Raw genomic sequence first — 22,374 nt, forward strand, 5'->3', positions numbered from 1 at the left:
TTAAAAGAACACAATAATCACTATCACTACTGCTTCATCATGTCAAGGGCATACGTAAATGGTAGAGACGATTTATATACTTTCTTCTAATGTTTACGACCTAATACATTTTAGCACAATCTTGCCTTTTACACCCAATGAAATCCGTTTCAGCAGATAATCGAGCCTGAATATTCTCTGGCGTTGACGATTTATGTAGTTAAAGGGTCATCACTGAATGATTATTATATCAATATTCAGGCGTTATCTATAGAAATTGAGATATCAAATTTAGTGATGCTCGTATTATCACAAATTCCTTGATAATGAAGCGTACAATTATCAAGATAATATGTTGAAGATAAGAGAGTTTTCTCAAGAAACGCAGTTGCAAATAAACGCCACAAAACCCTTTTCAGAATCATTCGAAAGCTGTGCTCGAAGCAGCAGAGGCCATTGTACGATTCCGACTATAATGATCACAAGCATGTGCGTATGAATGACTATCAGATAGTGGAGTAGAATAGGTCTTCAGCAACCCATGCTTGCCGTAAAAGGTGGATATATATGCTTGTCGTAAAAGGCGTCTAACGGGATCGGGTGGTCAGGCTCGCTGACTTGATTGATGCATGTCATCGATCCCAATTGCGTGGATCGATGCTAATGATTTTAATCACTGGATTGTCTGGTCCAGACTCGATTATTTACAGACCGCCGTCATATAGCTGGAATATTGTTGAGTGCGGCGTTAAACAACCAACCAACCAACTAACCAACCAGATAGTGATGATACCTGGCGGTTGCCAAAAAGTAAGCGTATCCTTCCTCATCGGTTCCACCGTCACAAACACATATAAAGACAAGTCAACAAAGACCACAAAACAAGCTGTTGTTCATATGTCAATCATGTTTTCAGAAGACATTGGTGTACTTTCGGCTTTTAACAGATACTACACGCATAAAAAGATGTTGTGAGTTTTCATAGTGACAGTCCCTTTGTGAGAAGAAACCAATATATGTCCCTTTCAGTTAGGAAATAAAGCTGTTGTAGTTTATAGTTAATGTGCAGTAAGATAAATAAAATTCGGGGAGAATAATGTAGTATCTGGGGACTTCTGCAGTATATTCGGCAGAGGCTATTTTCTTGTGAGCAGGCTGCTGTATTACACGGAAACGGTTAGCATAGTTGACCCCGTGTGGTACAGTGCTACTGCTGTACTGTGGCGAGGCTGTACTGGTGTGTTGCGTCAGTTTTCTGGTCTCTTGTTATGTCGTATCACACAGATGCATTATAATGTCTGATGTATGTTGCTCCCACATCATATATTTACTGGATACACACTTTTCAGACCGTTATCGAATATTTACTTAATAAAGGTTAAAGTGAGTGAGTGAGTATGGTTTTACGCCGCTTTTAGCAATATTCCAGCAATATTACGTCGGGGGACATCAGCAATGGGCTTCACACATTGTACCCATGTCGGAAATCGAACCCGTGTCTTCGGCGTAACGAGCGAACGCTTTAACCACTAGGCTACCCGACCGCCCCTAAATGATATAGGTTAAACGTTGAGTATCGAGGACTGTTTGAAATGCAGTTAGACGATTCCAGAGAGAGTGTCTCTGTTTGCCACCTTTATATACGTTGTCTTGTACTTCCTTAATCGATGTTCATGAATACCAGCTCGCATGTGTACCCGTAGGGTGATAACCTCGGGCCCTTTGATGCGAAAAGAATGCTTACTTTACACCATTAAGCTGAGGTGCGTTACTTACCTGGAAGTGGCCAGCCCAAGGTAAATCAATCACGTATAATTCACAAATGGTATATATAAAGGACGGGGGAAACTGTTCCATCATCTCTTATCTTCACCTTCCGTTGAGACACAGATACGAGTAAAGACCAAACTGCAAGTACTATTTTAAGCTTTGCTTGTGATATATATGTATACTTTTAATTTTTGATTCATCTGCTGCGCATCTGGCTGCTTTTAACCTTCATGTTGAGCCAATTTATAAAAGTACGAATATGTAACATAAAACGTTCTTGTAAATTGGGAAATATATGAATGCGGGTGAAATTAAAACTGATAACATAATTCACAATGAGTGGTGTGAACTGAATTTACCAGATGAGTAACGATAACATGCTATTTTACCTTTCTTGACAATGATTTTCACGTTACTCAATAGATACTCAAAATGATGAAGATAGTCGCCGCTCTTGTTGCCTGCCTGGCTGTTACCGCCTTTGCCGAGCCTACCGGTCTGTATGGTGGAATTGGCGGGTTGAAAGGAGGACTGGGCGGAATTGGCTACGGAATGGGTGGATTGTACGGAGGCCTTGGAGGTCTTGGAGGCTATGGAGGTCTGTACGGAGGCATGGGAGGTCTATACGGAGGCATGGGAGGTCTATACGGAGGCATGGGAGGTCTATACGGAGGCAAATACGGATACGGCATGGGAGGTCTGTACGGAGGACTTGGAGGCTATGGTGGTCTCTACGGAATGGGAGGATACGGAATTGGATTGGGAAAAGGTATTTCACAAAATATGATATCGTTTGTTTATCGTATCCGTAAATATACCTCCAGTCTCGTTTGCAAAATTGTATAATTTACCTATGTGGTATTACTATTTTCCGCGACAAAGCTGATGACATTTACAAAACATCTTTAAAACTATTCTCTGCTTTCTCTAATATTTGGTATAATTTATCATGCAGCTAGTTTCAAGACTTCGTTGTGACTTATCCATACATCCCAACTTTATTCTACTATTTTTTTGTTTCAGGTATCGGCTATTATTGAGTTATTATCACCTGCAGTGTGATGCTGGCTATTTATGTATTTTCTCAAACCAATGGAATTGGTTCAATAAAATCTTGTCATATTTATTTACGCCTTGAAATTTGTTTGAAAATCTTAATCTGAATTGAATGTTCACAATGGAAGAGTGATCTATGTTTCTCCATATTGTAAACTGTGGACATAGTACGTGTTGTCGACCAATATCCAAGCACACTTCAATGATATTGCGTTTTACTGCTAGCTGAGATATCAACTACTGAAATGTGCTATTAAGTTCCTGAGGAAACCGGACATGATGATAAGAGGAGGGATTTTATGCTTGATATATCTCCCACAAAATGTCACTTACCCGAGTTCATGTTTCACGGAATATATCATTTGGGCTGCCAGAAAAGGGTTTGATAGCCATTTAAGTACCATAATATCTTGAATTGGCTGTCTGTATTTCAATTTGCATTTTAAAAATATGCAGCGAAACAAATAAGCAGGCGTGTCAATTTTTGTCAAAGCAGTCATTGACGATATCAAGGGGTAGACAGTGTGCACTGTATTGAAATGCAAATGTGTGCGCTGTCCTTGAAAATGAGCGATAGTTGTATTCACAATACAATCTACATGTTGTTATGGCTCTTTGTATAAGTAATATCTGAGCTGCTGCAATAAAACAAACCCGAAAGCCATAGTGATGTAGAGCATCAAAACAAATGTTGCAAGATTCTTACTGCTTGGTTAGAAGGGAATGCAAACAGTTGGAATTTCCATGACAATAACATATCTTTACAGTTTATCAATTACACAAACAAAACGATTGAATTCAAAAGTAACTATTAAATACGCTTGTCCGGGTATAGCTTATCAACCTACAAATTATTTGTAATTTCCATCAAACATGTACTTCTTGATTTGATGATGCAATTTAACATTTTGCATACTGCTTATGTAATTAATAGGAGAAGTATCTATATAGATATTTAGTTGTGTGTTTACTAACCACCTTCCCTGTAGGTGCTATTTGAAAAATACATATTGATTAAATCAGACCGCGAATTTGAAGATTCCGAACTGGATTGGTAGGATTGAAGATTACAATGAACAAACAAATAGCTAATATATCCCTATTGTTTGACTACAAAGCAAAAGTGACAATCATTTATCAATACAAAGGAGATTGCATTTGGTAACTGTAGAGAGTGAAATTCAGCGGAATAAATAGTCCAACTTTAAAGCGTGTCATAAGTCTTTATAACAACAACCAGACTGTAAAAACAAGTCGTTTGATCATGTCTATCTTTGAAAACACCTTTGTGTTATACTTTAAGAGCATTTTCTTCTGAAAACACACGTCTTTACTTTTAGATGTACGGTTTTTCTGGGCAACCCTTATATAGTTACACATTGTCAAACTGATTTGCGCATGTTTTATTCTTGGTAAGAGTTTTGGTCTAAACACGCCTTAAAAGAACACAATAATCACTATCATTACTGCTTCATCATGTCAAGGGCATACGTAAATGGTAGAGACGATTTATATACTTTCTTCTAATGTTTACGACCTAATACATTTTAGCACAATCTTGCCTTTTACACCCAATGAAATCTGTTTCAGCAGATAATCGAGCCTGAATATTCTCTGGCGTTGACGATTTATGTAGTTAAAGGGTCATCACTGAATGATTATTATATCAATATTCAGGCGTTATCTATAGAAATTGAGATATCAATTTTAGTGATGCTCGTATTATCACAACTTCCTTGATAATGAAGTGTACAATTATCAAGATAATATGTTGAAGATAAGAGAGTTTTCTCAAGAAACGCAGTTGCAAATAAACGCCACAAAACCCTTTTCAGAATCATTCGAAAGCTGTGCTCGAAGCAGCAGAGGCCATTGTACGATTCCGACTATAATGATCACAAGCATGTGCGTATGAATGACTATCAGATAGTGGAGTAGAATAGGTCTTCAGCAACCCATGCTTGCCGTAAAAGGTGGATATATATGCTTGTCGTAAAAGGCGTCTAACGGGATCGGGTGGTCAGGCTCGCTGACTTGATTGATGCATGTCATCGATCCCAATTGCGTGGATCGATGCTAATGATTTTAATCACTGGATTGTCTGGTCCAGACTCGATTATTTACAGACCGCCGTCATATAGCTGGAATATTGTTGAGTGCGGCGTTAAACAACCAACCAACCAACTAACCAACCAGATAGTGATGATACCTGGCGGTTGCCAAAAAGTAAGCGTATCCTTCCTCATCGGTTCCACCGTCACAAACACATATAAAGACAAGTCAACAAAGACCACAAAACAAGCTGTTGTTCATATGTCAATCATGTTTTCAGAAGACATTGGTGTACTTTCGGCTTTTAACAGATACTACACGCATAAAAAGATGTTGTGAGTTTTCATAGTGACAGTCCCTTTGTGAGAAGAAACCAATATATGTCCCTTTCAGTTAGGAAATAAAGCTGTTGTAGTTTATAGTTAATGTGCAGTAAGATAAATAAAATTCGGGGAGAATAATGTAGTATCTGGGGACTTCTGCAGTATATTCAGCAGAGGCTATTTTCTTGTGAGCAGGCTGCTGTATTACACGGAAACGGTTAGCATAGTTGACCCCGTGTGGTACAGTGCTACTGCTGTACTGTGGCGAGGCTGTACTGGTGTGTTGCGTCAGTTTTCTGGTCTCTTGTTATGTCGTATCACACAGATGCATTATAATGTCTGATGTATGTTGCTCCCACATCATATATTTACTGGATACACACTTTTCAGACCGTTATCGAATATTTACTTAATAAAGGTTAAAGTGAGTGAGTGAGTATGGTTTTACGCCGCTTTTAGCAATATTCCAGCAATATTACGTCGGGGGACATCAGCAATGGGCTTCACACATTGTACCCATGTCGGAAATCGAACCCGTGTCTTCGGCGTAACGAGCGAACGCTTTAACCACTAGGCTACCCGACCGCCCCTAAATGATATAGGTTAAACGTTGAGTATCGAGGACTGTTTGAAATGCAGTTAGACGATTCCAGAGAGAGTGTCTCTGTTTGCCACCTTTATATACGTTGTCTTGTACTTCCTTAATCGATGTTCATGAATACCAGCTCGCATGTGTACCCGTAGGGTGATAACCTCGGGCCCTTTGATGCGAAAAGAATGCTTACTTTACACCATTAAGCTGAGGTGCGTTACTTACCTGGAAGTGGCCAGCCCAAGGTAAATCAATCACGTATAATTCACAAATGGTATATATAAAGGACGGGGGAAACTGTTCCATCATCTCTTATCTTCACCTTCCGTTGAGACACAGATACGAGTAAAGACCAAACTGCAAGTACTATTTTAAGCTTTGCTTGTGATATATATGTATACTTTTAATTTTTGATTCATCTGCTGCGCATCTGGCTGCTTTTAACCTTCATGTTGAGCCAATTTATAAAAGTACGAATATGTAACATAAAACGTTCTTGTAAATTGGGAAATATATGAATGCGGGTGAAATTAAAACTGATAACATAATTCACAATGAGTGGTGTGAACTGAATTTACCAGATGAGTAACGATAACATGCTATTTTACCTTTCTTGACAATGATTTTCACGTTACTCAATAGATACTCAAAATGATGAAGATAGTCGCCGCTCTTGTTGCCTGCCTGGCTGTTACCGCCTTTGCCGAGCCTACCGGTCTGTATGGTGGAATTGGCGGGTTGAAAGGAGGACTGGGCGGAATTGGCTACGGAATGGGTGGATTGTACGGAGGCCTTGGAGGTCTTGGAGGCTATGGAGGTCTGTACGGAGGCATGGGAGGTCTATACGGAGGCATGGGAGGTCTATACGGAGGCATGGGAGGTCTATACGGAGGCAAATACGGATACGGCATGGGAGGTCTGTACGGAGGACTTGGAGGCTATGGTGGTCTCTACGGAATGGGAGGATACGGAATTGGATTGGGAAAAGGTATTTCACAAAATATGATATCGTTTGTTTATCGTATCCGTAAATATACCTCCAGTCTCGTTTGCAAAATTGTATAATTTACCTATGTGGTATTACTATTTTCCGCGACAAAGCTGATGACATTTACAAAACATCTTTAAAACTATTCTCTGCTTTCTCTAATATTTGGTATAATTTATCATGCAGCTAGTTTCAAGACTTCGTTGTGACTTATCCATACATCCCAACTTTATTCTACTATTTTTTTGTTTCAGGTATCGGCTATTATTGAGTTATTATCACCTGCAGTGTGATGCTGGCTATTTATGTATTTTCTCAAACCAATGGAATTGGTTCAATAAAATCTTGTCATATTTATTTACGCCTTGAAATTTGTTTGAAAATCTTAATCTGAATTGAATGTTCACAATGGAAGAGTGATCTATGTTTCTCCATATTGTAAACTGTGGACATAGTACGTGTTGTCGACCAATATCCAAGCACACTTCAATGATATTGCGTTTTACTGCTAGCTGAGATATCAACTACTGAAATGTGCTATTAAGTTCCTGAGGAAACCGGACATGATGATAAGAGGAGGGATTTTATGCTTGATATATCTCCCACAAAATGTCACTTACCCGAGTTCATGTTTCACGGAATATATCATTTGGGCTGCCAGAAAAGGGTTTGATAGCCATTTAAGTACCATAATATCTTGAATTGGCTGTCTGTATTTCAATTTGCATTTTAAAAATATGCAGCGAAACAAATAAGCAGGCGTGTCAATTTTTGTCAAAGCAGTCATTGACGATATCAAGGGGTAGACAGTGTGCACTGTATTGAAATGCAAATGTGTGCGCTGTCCTTGAAAATGAGCGATAGTTGTATTCACAATACAATCTACATGTTGTTATGGCTCTTTGTATAAGTAATATCTGAGCTGCTGCAATAAAACAAACCCGAAAGCCATAGTGATGTAGAGCATCAAAACAAATGTTGCAAGATTCTTACTGCTTGGTTAGAAGGGAATGCAAACAGTTGGAATTTCCATGACAATAACATATCTTTACAGTTTATCAATTACACAAACAAAACGATTGAATTCAAAAGTAACTATTAAATACGCTTGTCCGGGTATAGCTTATCAACCTACGAATTATTTGTAATTTCCATCAAACATGTACTTCTTGATTTGATGATGCAATTTAACATTTTGCATACTGCTTATGTAATTAATAGGAGAAGTATCTATATAGATATTTAGTTGTGTGTTTACTAACCACCTTCCCTGTAGGTGCTATTTGAAAAATACATATTGATTAAATCAGACCGCGAATTTGAAGATTCCGAACTGGATTGGTAGGATTGAAGATTACAATGAACAAACAAATAGCTAATATATCCCTATTGTTTGACTACAAAGCAAAAGTGACAATCATTTATCAATACAAAGGAGATTGCATTTGGTAACTGTAGAGAGTGAAATTCAGCGGAATAAATAGTCCAACTTTAAAGCGTGTCATAAGTCTTTATAACAACAACCAGACTGTAAAAACAAGTCGTTTGATCATGTCTATCTTTGAAAACACCTTTGTGTTATACTTTAAGAGCATTTTCTTCTGAAAACACACGTCTTTACTTTTAGATGTACGGTTTTTCTGGGCAACCCTTATATAGTTACACATTGTCAAACTGATTTGCGCATGTTTTATTCTTGGTAAGAGTTTTGGTCTAAACACGCCTTAAAAGAACACAATAATCACTATCACTACTGCTTCATCATGTCAAGGGCATACGTAAATGGTAGAGACGATTTATATACTTTCTTCTAATGTTTACGACCTAATACATTTTAGCACAATCTTGCCTTTTACACCCAATGAAATCCGTTTCAGCAGATAATCGAGCCTGAATATTCTCTGGCGTTGACGATTTATGTAGTTAAAGGGTCATCACTGAATGATTATTATATCAATATTCAGGCGTTATCTATAGAAATTGAGATATCAAATTTAGTGATGCTCGTATTATCACAAATTCCTTGATAATGAAGCGTACAATTATCAAGATAATATGTTGAAGATAAGAGAGTTTTCTCAAGAAACGCAGTTGCAAATAAACGCCACAAAACCCTTTTCAGAATCATTCGAAAGCTGTGCTCGAAGCAGCAGAGGCCATTGTACGATTCCGACTATAATGATCACAAGCATGTGCGTATGAATGACTATCAGATAGTGGAGTAGAATAGGTCTTCAGCAACCCATGCTTGCCGTAAAAGGTGGATATATATGCTTGTCGTAAAAGGCGTCTAACGGGATCGGGTGGTCAGGCTCGCTGACTTGATTGATGCATGTCATCGATCCCAATTGCGTGGATCGATGCTAATGATTTTAATCACTGGATTGTCTGGTCCAGACTCGATTATTTACAGACCGCCGTCATATAGCTGGAATATTGTTGAGTGCGGCGTTAAACAACCAACCAACCAACTAACCAACCAGATAGTGATGATACCTGGCGGTTGCCAAAAAGTAAGCGTATCCTTCCTCATCGGTTCCACCGTCACAAACACATATAAAGACAAGTCAACAAAGACCACAAAACAAGCTGTTGTTCATATGTCAATCATGTTTTCAGAAGACATTGGTGTACTTTCGGCTTTTAACAGATACTACACGCATAAAAAGATGTTGTGAGTTTTCATAGTGACAGTCCCTTTGTGAGAAGAAACCAATATATGTCCCTTTCAGTTAGGAAATAAAGCTGTTGTAGTTTATAGTTAATGTGCAGTAAGATAAATAAAATTCGGGGAGAATAATGTAGTATCTGGGGACTTCTGCAGTATATTCGGCAGAGGCTATTTTCTTGTGAGCAGGCTGCTGTATTACACGGAAACGGTTAGCATAGTTGACCCCGTGTGGTACAGTGCTACTGCTGTACTGTGGCGAGGCTGTACTGGTGTGTTGCGTCAGTTTTCTGGTCTCTTGTTATGTCGTATCACACAGATGCATTATAATGTCTGATGTATGTTGCTCCCACATCATATATTTACTGGATACACACTTTTCAGACCGTTATCGAATATTTACTTAATAAAGGTTAAAGTGAGTGAGTGAGTATGGTTTTACGCCGCTTTTAGCAATATTCCAGCAATATTACGTCGGGGGACATCAGCAATGGGCTTCACACATTGTACCCATGTCGGAAATCGAACCCGTGTCTTCGGCGTAACGAGCGAACGCTTTAACCACTAGGCTACCCGACCGCCCCTAAATGATATAGGTTAAACGTTGAGTATCGAGGACTGTTTGAAATGCAGTTAGACGATTCCAGAGAGAGTGTCTCTGTTTGCCACCTTTATATACGTTGTCTTGTACTTCCTTAATCGATGTTCATGAATACCAGCTCGCATGTGTACCCGTAGGGTGATAACCTCGGGCCCTTTGATGCGAAAAGAATGCTTACTTTACACCATTAAGCTGAGGTGCGTTACTTACCTGGAAGTGGCCAGCCCAAGGTAAATCAATCACGTATAATTCACAAATGGTATATATAAAGGACGGGGGAAACTGTTCCATCATCTCTTATCTTCACCTTCCGTTGAGACACAGATACGAGTAAAGACCAAACTGCAAGTACTATTTTAAGCTTTGCTTGTGATATATATGTATACTTTTAATTTTTGATTCATCTGCTGCGCATCTGGCTGCTTTTAACCTTCATGTTGAGCCAATTTATAAAAGTACGAATATGTAACATAAAACGTTCTTGTAAATTGGGAAATATATGAATGCGGGTGAAATTAAAACTGATAACATAATTCACAATGAGTGGTGTGAACTGAATTTACCAGATGAGTAACGATAACATGCTATTTTACCTTTCTTGACAATGATTTTCACGTTACTCAATAGATACTCAAAATGATGAAGATAGTCGCCGCTCTTGTTGCCTGCCTGGCTGTTACCGCCTTTGCCGAGCCTACCGGTCTGTATGGTGGAATTGGCGGGTTGAAAGGAGGACTGGGCGGAATTGGCTACGGAATGGGTGGATTGTACGGAGGCCTTGGAGGTCTTGGAGGCTATGGAGGTCTGTACGGAGGCATGGGAGGTCTATACGGAGGCATGGGAGGTCTATACGGAGGCATGGGAGGTCTATACGGAGGCAAATACGGATACGGCATGGGAGGTCTGTACGGAGGACTTGGAGGCTATGGTGGTCTCTACGGAATGGGAGGATACGGAATTGGATTGGGAAAAGGTATTTCACAAAATATGATATCGTTTGTTTATCGTATCCGTAAATATACCTCCAGTCTCGTTTGCAAAATTGTATAATTTACCTATGTGGTATTACTATTTTCCGCGACAAAGCTGATGACATTTACAAAACATCTTTAAAACTATTCTCTGCTTTCTCTAATATTTGGTATAATTTATCATGCAGCTAGTTTCAAGACTTCGTTGTGACTTATCCATACATCCCAACTTTATTCTACTATTTTTTTGTTTCAGGTATCGGCTATTATTGAGTTATTATCACCTGCAGTGTGATGCTGGCTATTTATGTATTTTCTCAAACCAATGGAATTGGTTCAATAAAATCTTGTCATATTTATTTACGCCTTGAAATTTGTTTGAAAATCTTAATCTGAATTGAATGTTCACAATGGAAGAGTGATCTATGTTTCTCCATATTGTAAACTGTGGACATAGTACGTGTTGTCGACCAATATCCAAGCACACTTCAATGATATTGCGTTTTACTGCTAGCTGAGATATCAACTACTGAAATGTGCTATTAAGTTCCTGAGGAAACCGGACATGATGATAAGAGGAGGGATTTTATGCTTGATATATCTCCCACAAAATGTCACTTACCCGAGTTCATGTTTCACGGAATATATCATTTGGGCTGCCAGAAAAGGGTTTGATAGCCATTTAAGTACCATAATATCTTGAATTGGCTGTCTGTATTTCAATTTGCATTTTAAAAATATGCAGCGAAACAAATAAGCAGGCGTGTCAATTTTTGTCAAAGCAGTCATTGACGATATCAAGGGGTAGACAGTGTGCACTGTATTGAAATGCAAATGTGTGCGCTGTCCTTGAAAATGAGCGATAGTTGTATTCAGAATACAATCTACATGTTGTTATGGCTCTTTGTATAAGTAATATCTGAGCTGCTGCAATAAAACAAACCCGAAAGCCATAGTGATGTAGAGCATCAAAACAAATGTTGCAAGATTCTTACTGCTTGGTTAGAAGGGAATGCAAACAGTTGGAATTTCCATGACAATAACATATCTTTACAGTTTATCAATTACACAAACAAAACGATTGAATTCAAAAGTAACTATTAAATACGCTTGTCCGGGTATAGCTTATCAACCTACGAATTATTTGTAATTTCCATCAAACATGTACTTCTTGATTTGATGATGCAATTTAACATTTTGCATACTGCTTATGTAATTAATAGGAGAAGTATCTATATAGATATTTAGTTGTGTGTTTACTAACCACCTTCCCTGTAGGTGCTATTTGAAAAATACATATTGATTAAATCAGACCGCGAATTTGAAGATTCCGAACTGGATTGGTAGGATTGAAGATTACAATGAACAAACAAATAGCTAATATATCCCTATTGTTTGACTACAAAGCAAAAGTGACAATCATTTATCAATACAAAGGAGATTGCATTTGGTAACTGTAGAGAGTGAAATTCAGCGGAATAAATAGTCCAACTTTAAAGCGTGTCATAAGTCTTTATAACAACAACCAGACTGTAAAAACAAGTCGTTTGATCATGTCTATCTTTGAAAACACCTTTGTGTTATACTTTAAGAGCATTTTCTTCTGAAAACACACGTCTTTACTTTTAGATGTACGGTTTTTCTGGGCAACCCTTATATAGTTACACATTGTCAAACTGATTTGCGCATGTTTTATTCTTGGTAAGAGTTTTGGTCTAAACACACCTTAAAAGAACACAATAATCACTATCACTACTGCTTCATCATGTCAAGGGCATACGTAAATGGTAGAGACGATTTATATACTTTCTTCTAATGTTTACGACCTAATACATTTTAGCACAATCTTGCCTTTTACACCCAATGAAATCTGTTTCAGCAGATAATCGAGCCTGAATATTCTCTGGCGTTGACGATTTATGTAGTTAAAGAGTCATCACTGAATGATTATTATATCAATATTCAGGCGTTATCTATAGAAATTGAGATATCAATTTTAGTGATGCTCGTATTATCACAACTTCCTTGATAATGAAGTGTACAATTATCAAGATAATATGTTGAAGATAAGAGAGTTTTCTCAAGAAACGCAGTTGCAAATAAACGCCACAAAACCCTTTTCAGAATCATTCGAAAGCTGTGCTCGAAGCAGCAGAGGCCATTGTACGATTCCGACTATAATGATCACAAGCATGTGCGTATGAATGACTATCAGATAGTGGAGTAGAATAGGTCTTCAGCAACCCATGCTTGCCGTAAAAGGTGGATATATATGCTTGTCGTAAAAGGCGTCTAACGGGATCGGGTGGTCAGGCTCGCTGACTTGATTGATGCATGTCATCGATCCCAATTGCGTGGATCGATGCTAATGATTTTAATCACTGGATTGTCTGGTCCAGACTCGATTATTTACAGACCGCCGTCATATAGCTGGAATATTGTTGAGTGCGGCGTTAAACAACCAACCAACCAACTAACCAACCAGATAGTGATGATACCTGGCGGTTGCCAAAAAGTAAGCGTATCCTTCCTCATCGGTTCCACCGTCACAAACACATATAAAGACAAGTCAACAAAGACCACAAAACAAGCTGTTGTTCATATGTCAATCATGTTTTCAGAAGACATTGGTGTACTTTCGGCTTTTAACAGATACTACACGCATAAAAAGATGTTGTGAGTTTTCATAGTGACAGTCCCTTTGTGAGAAGAAACCAATATATGTCCCTTTCAGTTAGGAAATAAAGCTGTTGTAGTTTATAGTTAATGTGCAGTAAGATAAATAAAATTCGGGGAGAATAATGTAGTATCTGGGGACTTCTGCAGTATATTCAGCAGAGGCTATTTTCTTGTGAGCAGGCTGCTGTATTACACGGAAACGGTTAGCATAGTTGACCCCGTGTGGTACAGTGCTACTGCTGTACTGTGGCGAGGCTGTACTGGTGTGTTGCGTCAGTTTTCTGGTCTCTTGTTATGTCGTATCACACAGATGCATTATAATGTCTGATGTATGTTGCTCCCACATCATATATTTACTGGATACACACTTTTCAGACCGTTATCGAATATTTACTTAATAAAGGTTAAAGTGAGTGAGTGAGTATGGTTTTACGCCGCTTTTAGCAATATTCCAGCAATATTACGTCGGGGGACATCAGCAATGGGCTTCACACATTGTACCCATGTCGGAAATCGAACCCGTGTCTTCGGCGTAACGAGCGAACGCTTTAACCACTAGGCTACCCGACCGCCCCTAAATGATATAGGTTAAACGTTGAGTATCGAGGACTGTTTGAAATGCAGTTAGACGATTCCAGAGAGAGTGTCTCTGTTTGCCACCTTTATATACGTTGTCTTGTACTTCCTTAATCGATGTTCATGAATACCAGCTCGCATGTGTACCCGTAGGGTGATAACCTCGGGCCCTTTGATGCGAAAAGAATGCTTACTTTACACCATTAAGCTGAGGTGCGTTACTTACCTGGAAGTGGCCAGCCCAAGGTAAATCAATCACGTATAATTCACAAATGGTATATATAAAGGACGGGGGAAACTGTTCCATCATCTCTTATCTTCACCTTCCGTTGAGACACAGATACGAGTAAAGACCAAACTGCAAGTACTATTTTAAGCTTTGCTTGTGATATATATGTATACTTTTAATTTTTGATTCATCTGCTGCGCATCTGGCTGCTTTTAACCTTCATGTTGAGCCAATTTATAAAAGTACGAATATGTAACATAAAACGTTCTTGTAAATTGGGAAATATATGAATGCGGGTGAAATTAAAACTGATAACATAATTCACAATGAGTGGTGTGAACTGAATTTACCAGATGAGTAACGATAACATGCTATTTTACCTTTCTTGACAATGATTTTCACGTTACTCAATAGATACTCAAAATGATGAAGATAGTCGCCGCTCTTGTTGCCTGCCTGGCTGTTACCGCCTTTGCCGAGCCTACCGGTCTGTATGGTGGAATTGGCGGGTTGAAAGGAGGACTGGGCGGAATTGGCTACGGAATGGGTGGATTGTACGGAGGCCTTGGAGGTCTTGGAGGCTATGGAGGTCTGTACGGAGGCATGGGAGGTCTATACGGAGGCATGGGAGGTCTATACGGAGGCATGGGAGGTCTATACGGAGGCAAATACGGATACGGCATGGGAGGTCTGTACGGAGGACTTGGAGGCTATGGTGGTCTCTACGGAATGGGAGGATACGGAATTGGATTGGGAAAAGGTATTTCACAAAATATGATATCGTTTGTTTATCGTATCCGTAAATATACCTCCAGTCTCGTTTGCAAAATTGTATAATTTACCTATGTGGTATTACTATTTTCCGCGACAAAGCTGATGACATTTACAAAACATCTTTAAAACTATTCTCTGCTTTCTCTAATATTTGGTATAATTTATCATGCAGCTAGTTTCAAGACTTCGTTGTGACTTATCCATACATCCCAACTTTATTCTACTATTTTTTTGTTTCAGGTATCGGCTATTATTGAGTTATTATCACCTGCAGTGTGATGCTGGCTATTTATGTATTTTCTCAAACCAATGGAATTGGTTCAATAAAATCTTGTCATATTTATTTACGCCTTGAAATTTGTTTGAAAATCTTAATCTGAATTGAATGTTCACAATGGAAGAGTGATCTATGTTTCTCCATATTGTAAACTGTGGACATAGTACGTGTTGTCGACCAATATCCAAGCACACTTCAATGATATTGCGTTTTACTGCTAGCTGAGATATCAACTACTGAAATGTGCTATTAAGTTCCTGAGGAAACCGGACATGATGATAAGAGGAGGGATTTTATGCTTGATATATCTCCCACAAAATGTCACTTACCCGAGTTCATGTTTCACGGAATATATCATTTGGGCTGCCAGAAAAGGGTTTGATAGCCATTTAAGTACCATAATATCTTGAATTGGCTGTCTGTATTTCAATTTGCATTTTAAAAATATGCAGCGAAACAAATAAGCAGGCGTGTCAATTTTTGTCAAAGCAGTCATTGACGATATCAAGGGGTAGACAGTGTGCACTGTATTGAAATGCAAATGTGTGCGCTGTCCTTGAAAATGAGCGATAGTTGTATTCAGAATACAATCTACATGTTGTTATGGCTCTTTGTATAAGTAATATCTGAGCTGCTGCAATAAAACAAACCCGAAAGCCATAGTGATGTAGAGCATCAAAACAAATGTTGCAAGATTCTTACTGCTTGGTTAGAAGGGAATGCAAACAGTTGGAATTTCCATGACAATAACATATCTTTACAGTTTATCAATTACACAAACAAAACGATTGAATTCAAAAGTAACTATTAAATACGCTTGTCCGGGTATAGCTTATCAACCTACGAATTATTTGTAATTTCCATCAAACATGTACTTCTTGATTTGATGATGCAATTTAACATTTTGCATACTGCTTATGTAATTAATAGGAGAAGTATCTATATAGATATTTAGTTGTGTGTTTACTAACCACCTTCCCTGTAGGTGCTATTTGAAAAATACATATTGATTAAATCAGACCGCGAATTTGAAGATTCCGAACTGGATTGGTAGGATTGAAGATTACAATGAACAAACAAATAGCTAATATATCCCTATTGTTTGACTACAAAGCAAAAGTGACAATCATTTATCAATACAAAGGAGATTGCATTTGGTAACTGTAGAGAGTGAAATTCAGCGGAATAAATAGTCCAACTTTAAAGCGTGTCATAAGTCTTTATAACAACAACCAGACTGTAAAAACAAGTCGTTTGATCATGTCTATCTTTGAAAACACCTTTGTGTTATACTTTAAGAGCATTTTCTTCTGAAAACACGTCTTTACTTTTAGATGTACGGTTTTTCTGGGCAACCCTTATATAGTTACACATTGTCAAACTGATTTGCGCATGTTTTATTCTTGGTAAGAGTTTTGGTCTAAACACACCTTAAAAGAACACAATAATCACTATCACTACTGCTTCATCATGTCAAGGGCATACGTAAATGGTAGAGACGATTTATATACTTTCTTCTAATGTTTACGACCTAATACATTTTAGCACAATCTTGCCTTTTACACCCAATGAAATCTGTTTCAGCAGATAATCGAGCCTGAATATTCTCTGGCGTTGACGATTTATGTAGTTAAAGAGTCATCACTGAATGATTATTATATCAATATTCAGGCGTTATCTATAGAAATTGAGATATCAATTTTAGTGATGCTCGTATTATCACAACTTCCTTGATAATGAAGTGTACAATTATCAAGATAATATGTTGAAGATAAGAGAGTTTTCTCAAGAAACGCAGTTGCAAATAAACGCCACAAAACCCTTTTCAGAATCATTCGAAAGCTGTGCTCGAAGCAGCAGAGGCCATTGTACGATTCCGACTATAATGATCACAAGCATGTGCGTATGAATGACTATCAGATAGTGGAGTAGAATAGGTCTTCAGCAACCCATGCTTGCCGTAAAAGGTGGATATATATGCTTGTCGTAAAAGGCGTCTAACGGGATCGGGTGGTCAGGCTCGCTGACTTGATTGATGCATGTCATCGATCCCAATTGCGTGGATCGATGCTAATGATTTTAATCACTGGATTGTCTGGTCCAGACTCGATTATTTACAGACCGCCGTCATATAGCTGGAATATTGTTGAGTGCGGCGTTAAACAACCAACCAACCAACTAACCAACCAGATAGTGATGATACCTGGCGGTTGCCAAAAAGTAAGCGTATCCTTCCTCATCGGTTCCACCGTCACAAACACATATAAAGACAAGTCAACAAAGACCACAAAACAAGCTGTTGTTCATATGTCAATCATGTTTTCAGAAGACATTGGTGTACTTTCGGCTTTTAACAGATACTACACGCATAAAAAGATGTTGTGAGTTTTCATAGTGACAGTCCCTTTGTGAGAAGAAACCAATATATGTCCCTTTCAGTTAGGAAATAAAGCTGTTGTAGTTTATAGTTAATGTGCAGTAAGATAAATAAAATTCGGGGAGAATAATGTAGTATCTGGGGACTTCTGCAGTATATTCAGCAGAGGCTATTTTCTTGTGAGCAGGCTGCTGTATTACACGGAAACGGTTAGCATAGTTGACCCCGTGTGGTACAGTGCTACTGCTGTACTGTGGCGAGGCTGTACTGGTGTGTTGCGTCAGTTTTCTGGTCTCTTGTTATGTCGTATCACACAGATGCATTATAATGTCTGATGTATGTTGCTCCCACATCATATATTTACTGGATACACACTTTTCAGACCGTTATCGAATATTTACTTAATAAAGGTTAAAGTGAGTGAGTGAGTATGGTTTTACGCCGCTTTTAGCAATATTCCAGCAATATTACGTCGGGGGACATCAGCAATGGGCTTCACACATTGTACCCATGTCGGAAATCGAACCCGTGTCTTCGGCGTAACGAGCGAACGCTTTAACCACTAGGCTACCCGACCGCCCCTAAATGATATAGGTTAAACGTTGAGTATCGAGGACTGTTTGAAATGCAGTTAGACGATTCCAGAGAGAGTGTCTCTGTTTGCCACCTTTATATACGTTGTCTTGTACTTCCTTAATCGATGTTCATGAATACCAGCTCGCATGTGTACCCGTAGGGTGATAACCTCGGGCCCTTTGATGCGAAAAGAATGCTTACTTTACACCATTAAGCTGAGGTGCGTTACTTACCTGGAAGTGGCCAGCCCAAGGTAAATCAATCACGTATAATTCACAAATGGTATATATAAAGGACGGGGGAAACTGTTCCATCATCTCTTATCTTCACCTTCCGTTGAGACACAGATACGAGTAAAGACCAAACTGCAAGTACTGGTGGGTGGATTGTACGGAGGCCTTGGAGGTCTTGGAGGCTATGGAGGTCTGTACGGAGGCATGGGAGGTCTATACGGAGGCATGGGAGGTCTATACGGAGGCATGGGAGGTCTATACGGAGGCAAATACGGATACGGCATGGGAGGTCTGTACGGAGGACTTGGAGGCTATGGTGGTCTCTACGGAATGGGAGGATACGGAATTGGATTGGGAAAAGGTATTTCACAAAATATGATATCGTTTGTTTATCGTATCCGTAAATATACCTCCAGTCTCGTTTGCAAAATTGTATAATTTACCTATGTGGTATTACTATTTTCCGCGACAAAGCTGATGACATTTACAAAACATCTTTAAAACTATTCTCTGCTTTCTCTAATATTTGGTATAATTTATCATGCAGCTAGTTTCAAGACTTCGTTGTGACTTATCCATACATCCCAACTTTATTCTACTATTTTTTTGTTTCAGGTATCGGCTATTATTGAGTTATTATCACCTGCAGTGTGATGCTGGCTATTTATGTATTTTCTCAAACCAATGGAATTGGTTCAATAAAATCTTGTCATATTTATTTACGCCTTGAAATTTGTTTGAAAATCTTAATCTGAATTGAATGTTCACAATGGAAGAGTGATCTATGTTTCTCCATATTGTAAACTGTGGACATAGTACGTGTTGTCTACCAATATCCAAGCACACTTCAATGATATTGCGTTTTACTGCTAGCTGAGATATCAACTACTGAAATGTGCTATTAAGTTCCTGAGGAAACCGGACATGATGATAAGAGGAGGGATTTTATGCTTGATATATCTCCCACAAAATGTCACTTACCCGAGTTCATGTTTCACGGAATATATCATTTGGGCTGCCAGAAAAGGGTTTGATAGCCATTTAAGTACCATAATATCTTGAATTGGCTGTCTGTATTTCAATTTGCATTTTAAAAATATGCAGCGAAACAAATAAGCAGGCGTGTCAATTTTTGTCAAAGCAGTCATTGACGATATCAAGGGGTAGACAGTGTGCACTGTATTGAAATGCAAATGTGTGCGCTGTCCTTGAAAATGAGCGATAGTTGTATTCACAATACAATCTACATGTTGTTATGGCTCTTTGTATAAGTAATATCTGAGCTGCTGCAATAAAACAAACCCGAAAGCCATAGTGATGTAGAGCATCAAAACAAATGTTGCAAGATTCTTACTGCTTGGTTAGAAGGGAATGCAAACAGTTGGAATTTCCATGACAATAACATATCTTTACAGTTTATCAATTACACAAACAAAACGATTGAATTCAAAAGTAACTATTAAATACGCTTGTCCGGGTATAGCTTATCAACCTACGAATTATTTGTAATTTCCATCAAACATGTACTTCTTGATTTGATGATGCAATTTAACATTTTGCATACTGCTTATGTAATTAATAGGAGAAGTATCTATATAGATATTTAGTTGTGTGTTTACTAACCACCTTCCCTGTAGGTGCTATTTGAAAAATACATATTGATTAAATCAGACCGCGAATTTGAAGATTCCGAACTGGATTGGTAGGATTGAAGATTACAATGAACAAACAAATAGCTAATATATCCCTATTGTTTGACTACAAAGCAAAAGTGACAATCATTTATCAATACAAAGGAGATTGCATTTGGTAACTGTAGAGAGTGAAATTCAGCGGAATAAATAGTCCAACTTTAAAGCGTGTCATACGTAAATGGTAGAGACGATTTATATACTTTCTTCTAATGTTTACGACCTAATACATTTTAGCACAATCTTGCCTTTTACACCCAATGAAATCTGTTTCAGCAGATAATCGAGCCTGAATATTCTCTGGCGTTGACGATTTATGTAGTTAAAGGGTCATCACTGAATGATTATTATATCAATATTCAGGCGTTATCTATAGAAATTGAGATATCAAATTTAGTGATGCTCGTATTATCACAAATTCCTTGATAATGAAGCGTACAATTATCAAGATAATATGTTGAAGATAAGAGAGTTTTCTCAAGAAACGCAGTTGCAAATAAACGCCACAAAACCCTTTTCAGAATCATTCGAAAGCTGTGCTCGAAGCAGCAGAGGCCATTGTACGATTCCGACTATAATGATCACAAGCATGTGCGTATGAATGACTATCAGATAGTGGAGTAGAATAGGTCTTCAGCAACCCATGCTTGCCGTAAAAGGTGGATATATATGCTTGTCGTAAAAGGCGTCTAACGGGATCGGGTGGTCAGGCTCGCTGACTTGATTGATGCATGTCATCGATCCCAATTGCGTGGATCGATGCTAATGATTTTAATCACTGGATTGTCTGGTCCAGACTCGATTATTTACAGACCGCCGTCATATAGCTGGAATATTGTTGAGTGCGGCGTTAAACAACCAACCAACCAACTAACCAACCAGATAGTGATGATACCTGGCGGTTGCCAAAAAGTAAGCGTATCCTTCCTCATCGGTTCCACCGTCACAAACACATATAAAGACAAGTCAACAAAGACCACAAAACAAGCTGTTGTTCATATGTCAATCATGTTTTCAGAAGACATTGGTGTACTTTCGGCTTTTAACAGATACTACACGCATAAAAAGATGTTGTGAGTTTTCATAGTGACAGTCCCTTTGTGAGAAGAAACCAATATATGTCCCTTTCAGTTAGGAAATAAAGCTGTTGTAGTTTATAGTTAATGTGCAGTAAGATAAATAAAATTCGGGGAGAATAATGTAGTATCTGGGGACTTCTGCAGTATATTCAGCAGAGGCTATTTTCTTGTGAGCAGGCTGCTGTATTACACGGAAACGGTTAGCATAGTTGACCCCGTGTGGTACAGTGCTACTGCTGTACTGTGGCGAGGCTGTACTGGTGTGTTGCGTCAGTTTTCTGGTCTCTTGTTATGTCGTATCACACAGATGCATTATAATGTCTGATGTATGTTGCTCCCACATCATATATTTACTGGATACACACTTTTCAGACCGTTATCGAATATTTACTTAATAAAGGTTAAAGTGAGTGAGTGAGTATGGTTTTACGCCGCTTTTAGCAATATTCCAGCAATATTACGTCGGGGGACATCAGCAATGGGCTTCACACATTGTACCCATGTCGGAAATCGAACCCGTGTCTTCGGCGTAACGAGCGAACGCTTTAACCACTAGGCTACCCGACCGCCCCTAAATGATATAGGTTAAACGTTGAGTATCGAGGACTGTTTGAAATGCAGTTAGACGATTCCAGAGAGAGTGTCTCTGTTTGCCACCTTTATATACGTTGTCTTGTACTTCCTTAATCGATGTTCATGAATACCAGCTCGCATGTGTACCCGTAGGGTGATAACCTCGGGCCCTTTGATGCGAAAAGAATGCTTACTTTACACCATTAAGCTGAGGTGCGTTACTTACCTGGAAGTGGCCAGCCCAAGGTAAATCAATCACGTATAATTCACAAATGGTATATATAAAGGACGGGGGAAACTGTTCCATCAT

The 22,374-nt window shown here is 38.6% G+C and overlaps 4 protein-coding genes across 4 annotated transcripts; all 4 read left to right on the forward strand.

The window, feature by feature from the left end:
• Positions 1–2,181: 2,181 nt before the first annotated feature.
• Positions 2,182–2,789, forward strand: LOC139453771 (acanthoscurrin-2-like). Its single transcript, XM_071235235.1, has 2 exons — positions 2,182–2,518; positions 2,773–2,789. The coding sequence occupies exons 1-2, from the start codon at positions 2,182–2,184 to the stop codon at positions 2,787–2,789; spliced, it is 354 nt and encodes a 117-aa protein (XP_071091336.1).
• A 3,634-nt stretch (positions 2,790–6,423) lies between these two features.
• Positions 6,424–7,031, forward strand: LOC139453772 (acanthoscurrin-2-like). The gene is made up of 2 exons (XM_071235236.1): positions 6,424–6,760; positions 7,015–7,031. Exons 1-2 carry the CDS (start codon positions 6,424–6,426, stop codon positions 7,029–7,031), a joined length of 354 nt encoding a protein of 117 aa, XP_071091337.1.
• A 3,634-nt stretch (positions 7,032–10,665) lies between these two features.
• On the forward strand, positions 10,666–11,273 carry LOC139453773 (acanthoscurrin-2-like). The gene is made up of 2 exons (XM_071235237.1): positions 10,666–11,002; positions 11,257–11,273. The coding sequence occupies exons 1-2, from the start codon at positions 10,666–10,668 to the stop codon at positions 11,271–11,273; spliced, it is 354 nt and encodes a 117-aa protein (XP_071091338.1).
• Positions 11,274–14,907: 3,634 nt separating this feature from the next.
• Positions 14,908–19,353, forward strand: LOC139453774 (acanthoscurrin-2-like). The gene is made up of 3 exons (XM_071235239.1): positions 14,908–15,244; positions 18,783–19,082; positions 19,337–19,353. Exons 1-3 carry the CDS (start codon positions 14,908–14,910, stop codon positions 19,351–19,353), a joined length of 654 nt encoding a protein of 217 aa, XP_071091340.1.
• Positions 19,354–22,374: the final 3,021 nt, after the last annotated feature.

The sequence above is a fragment of the Haliotis cracherodii genome, unplaced genomic scaffold (assembly GCF_022045235.1).
Source record: "Haliotis cracherodii isolate W230 unplaced genomic scaffold, xgHalCrac1.p SCAF_10, whole genome shotgun sequence".
In the NCBI taxonomy this organism is placed as follows: Eukaryota; Metazoa; Mollusca; class Gastropoda; order Lepetellida; family Haliotidae; genus Haliotis; species Haliotis cracherodii.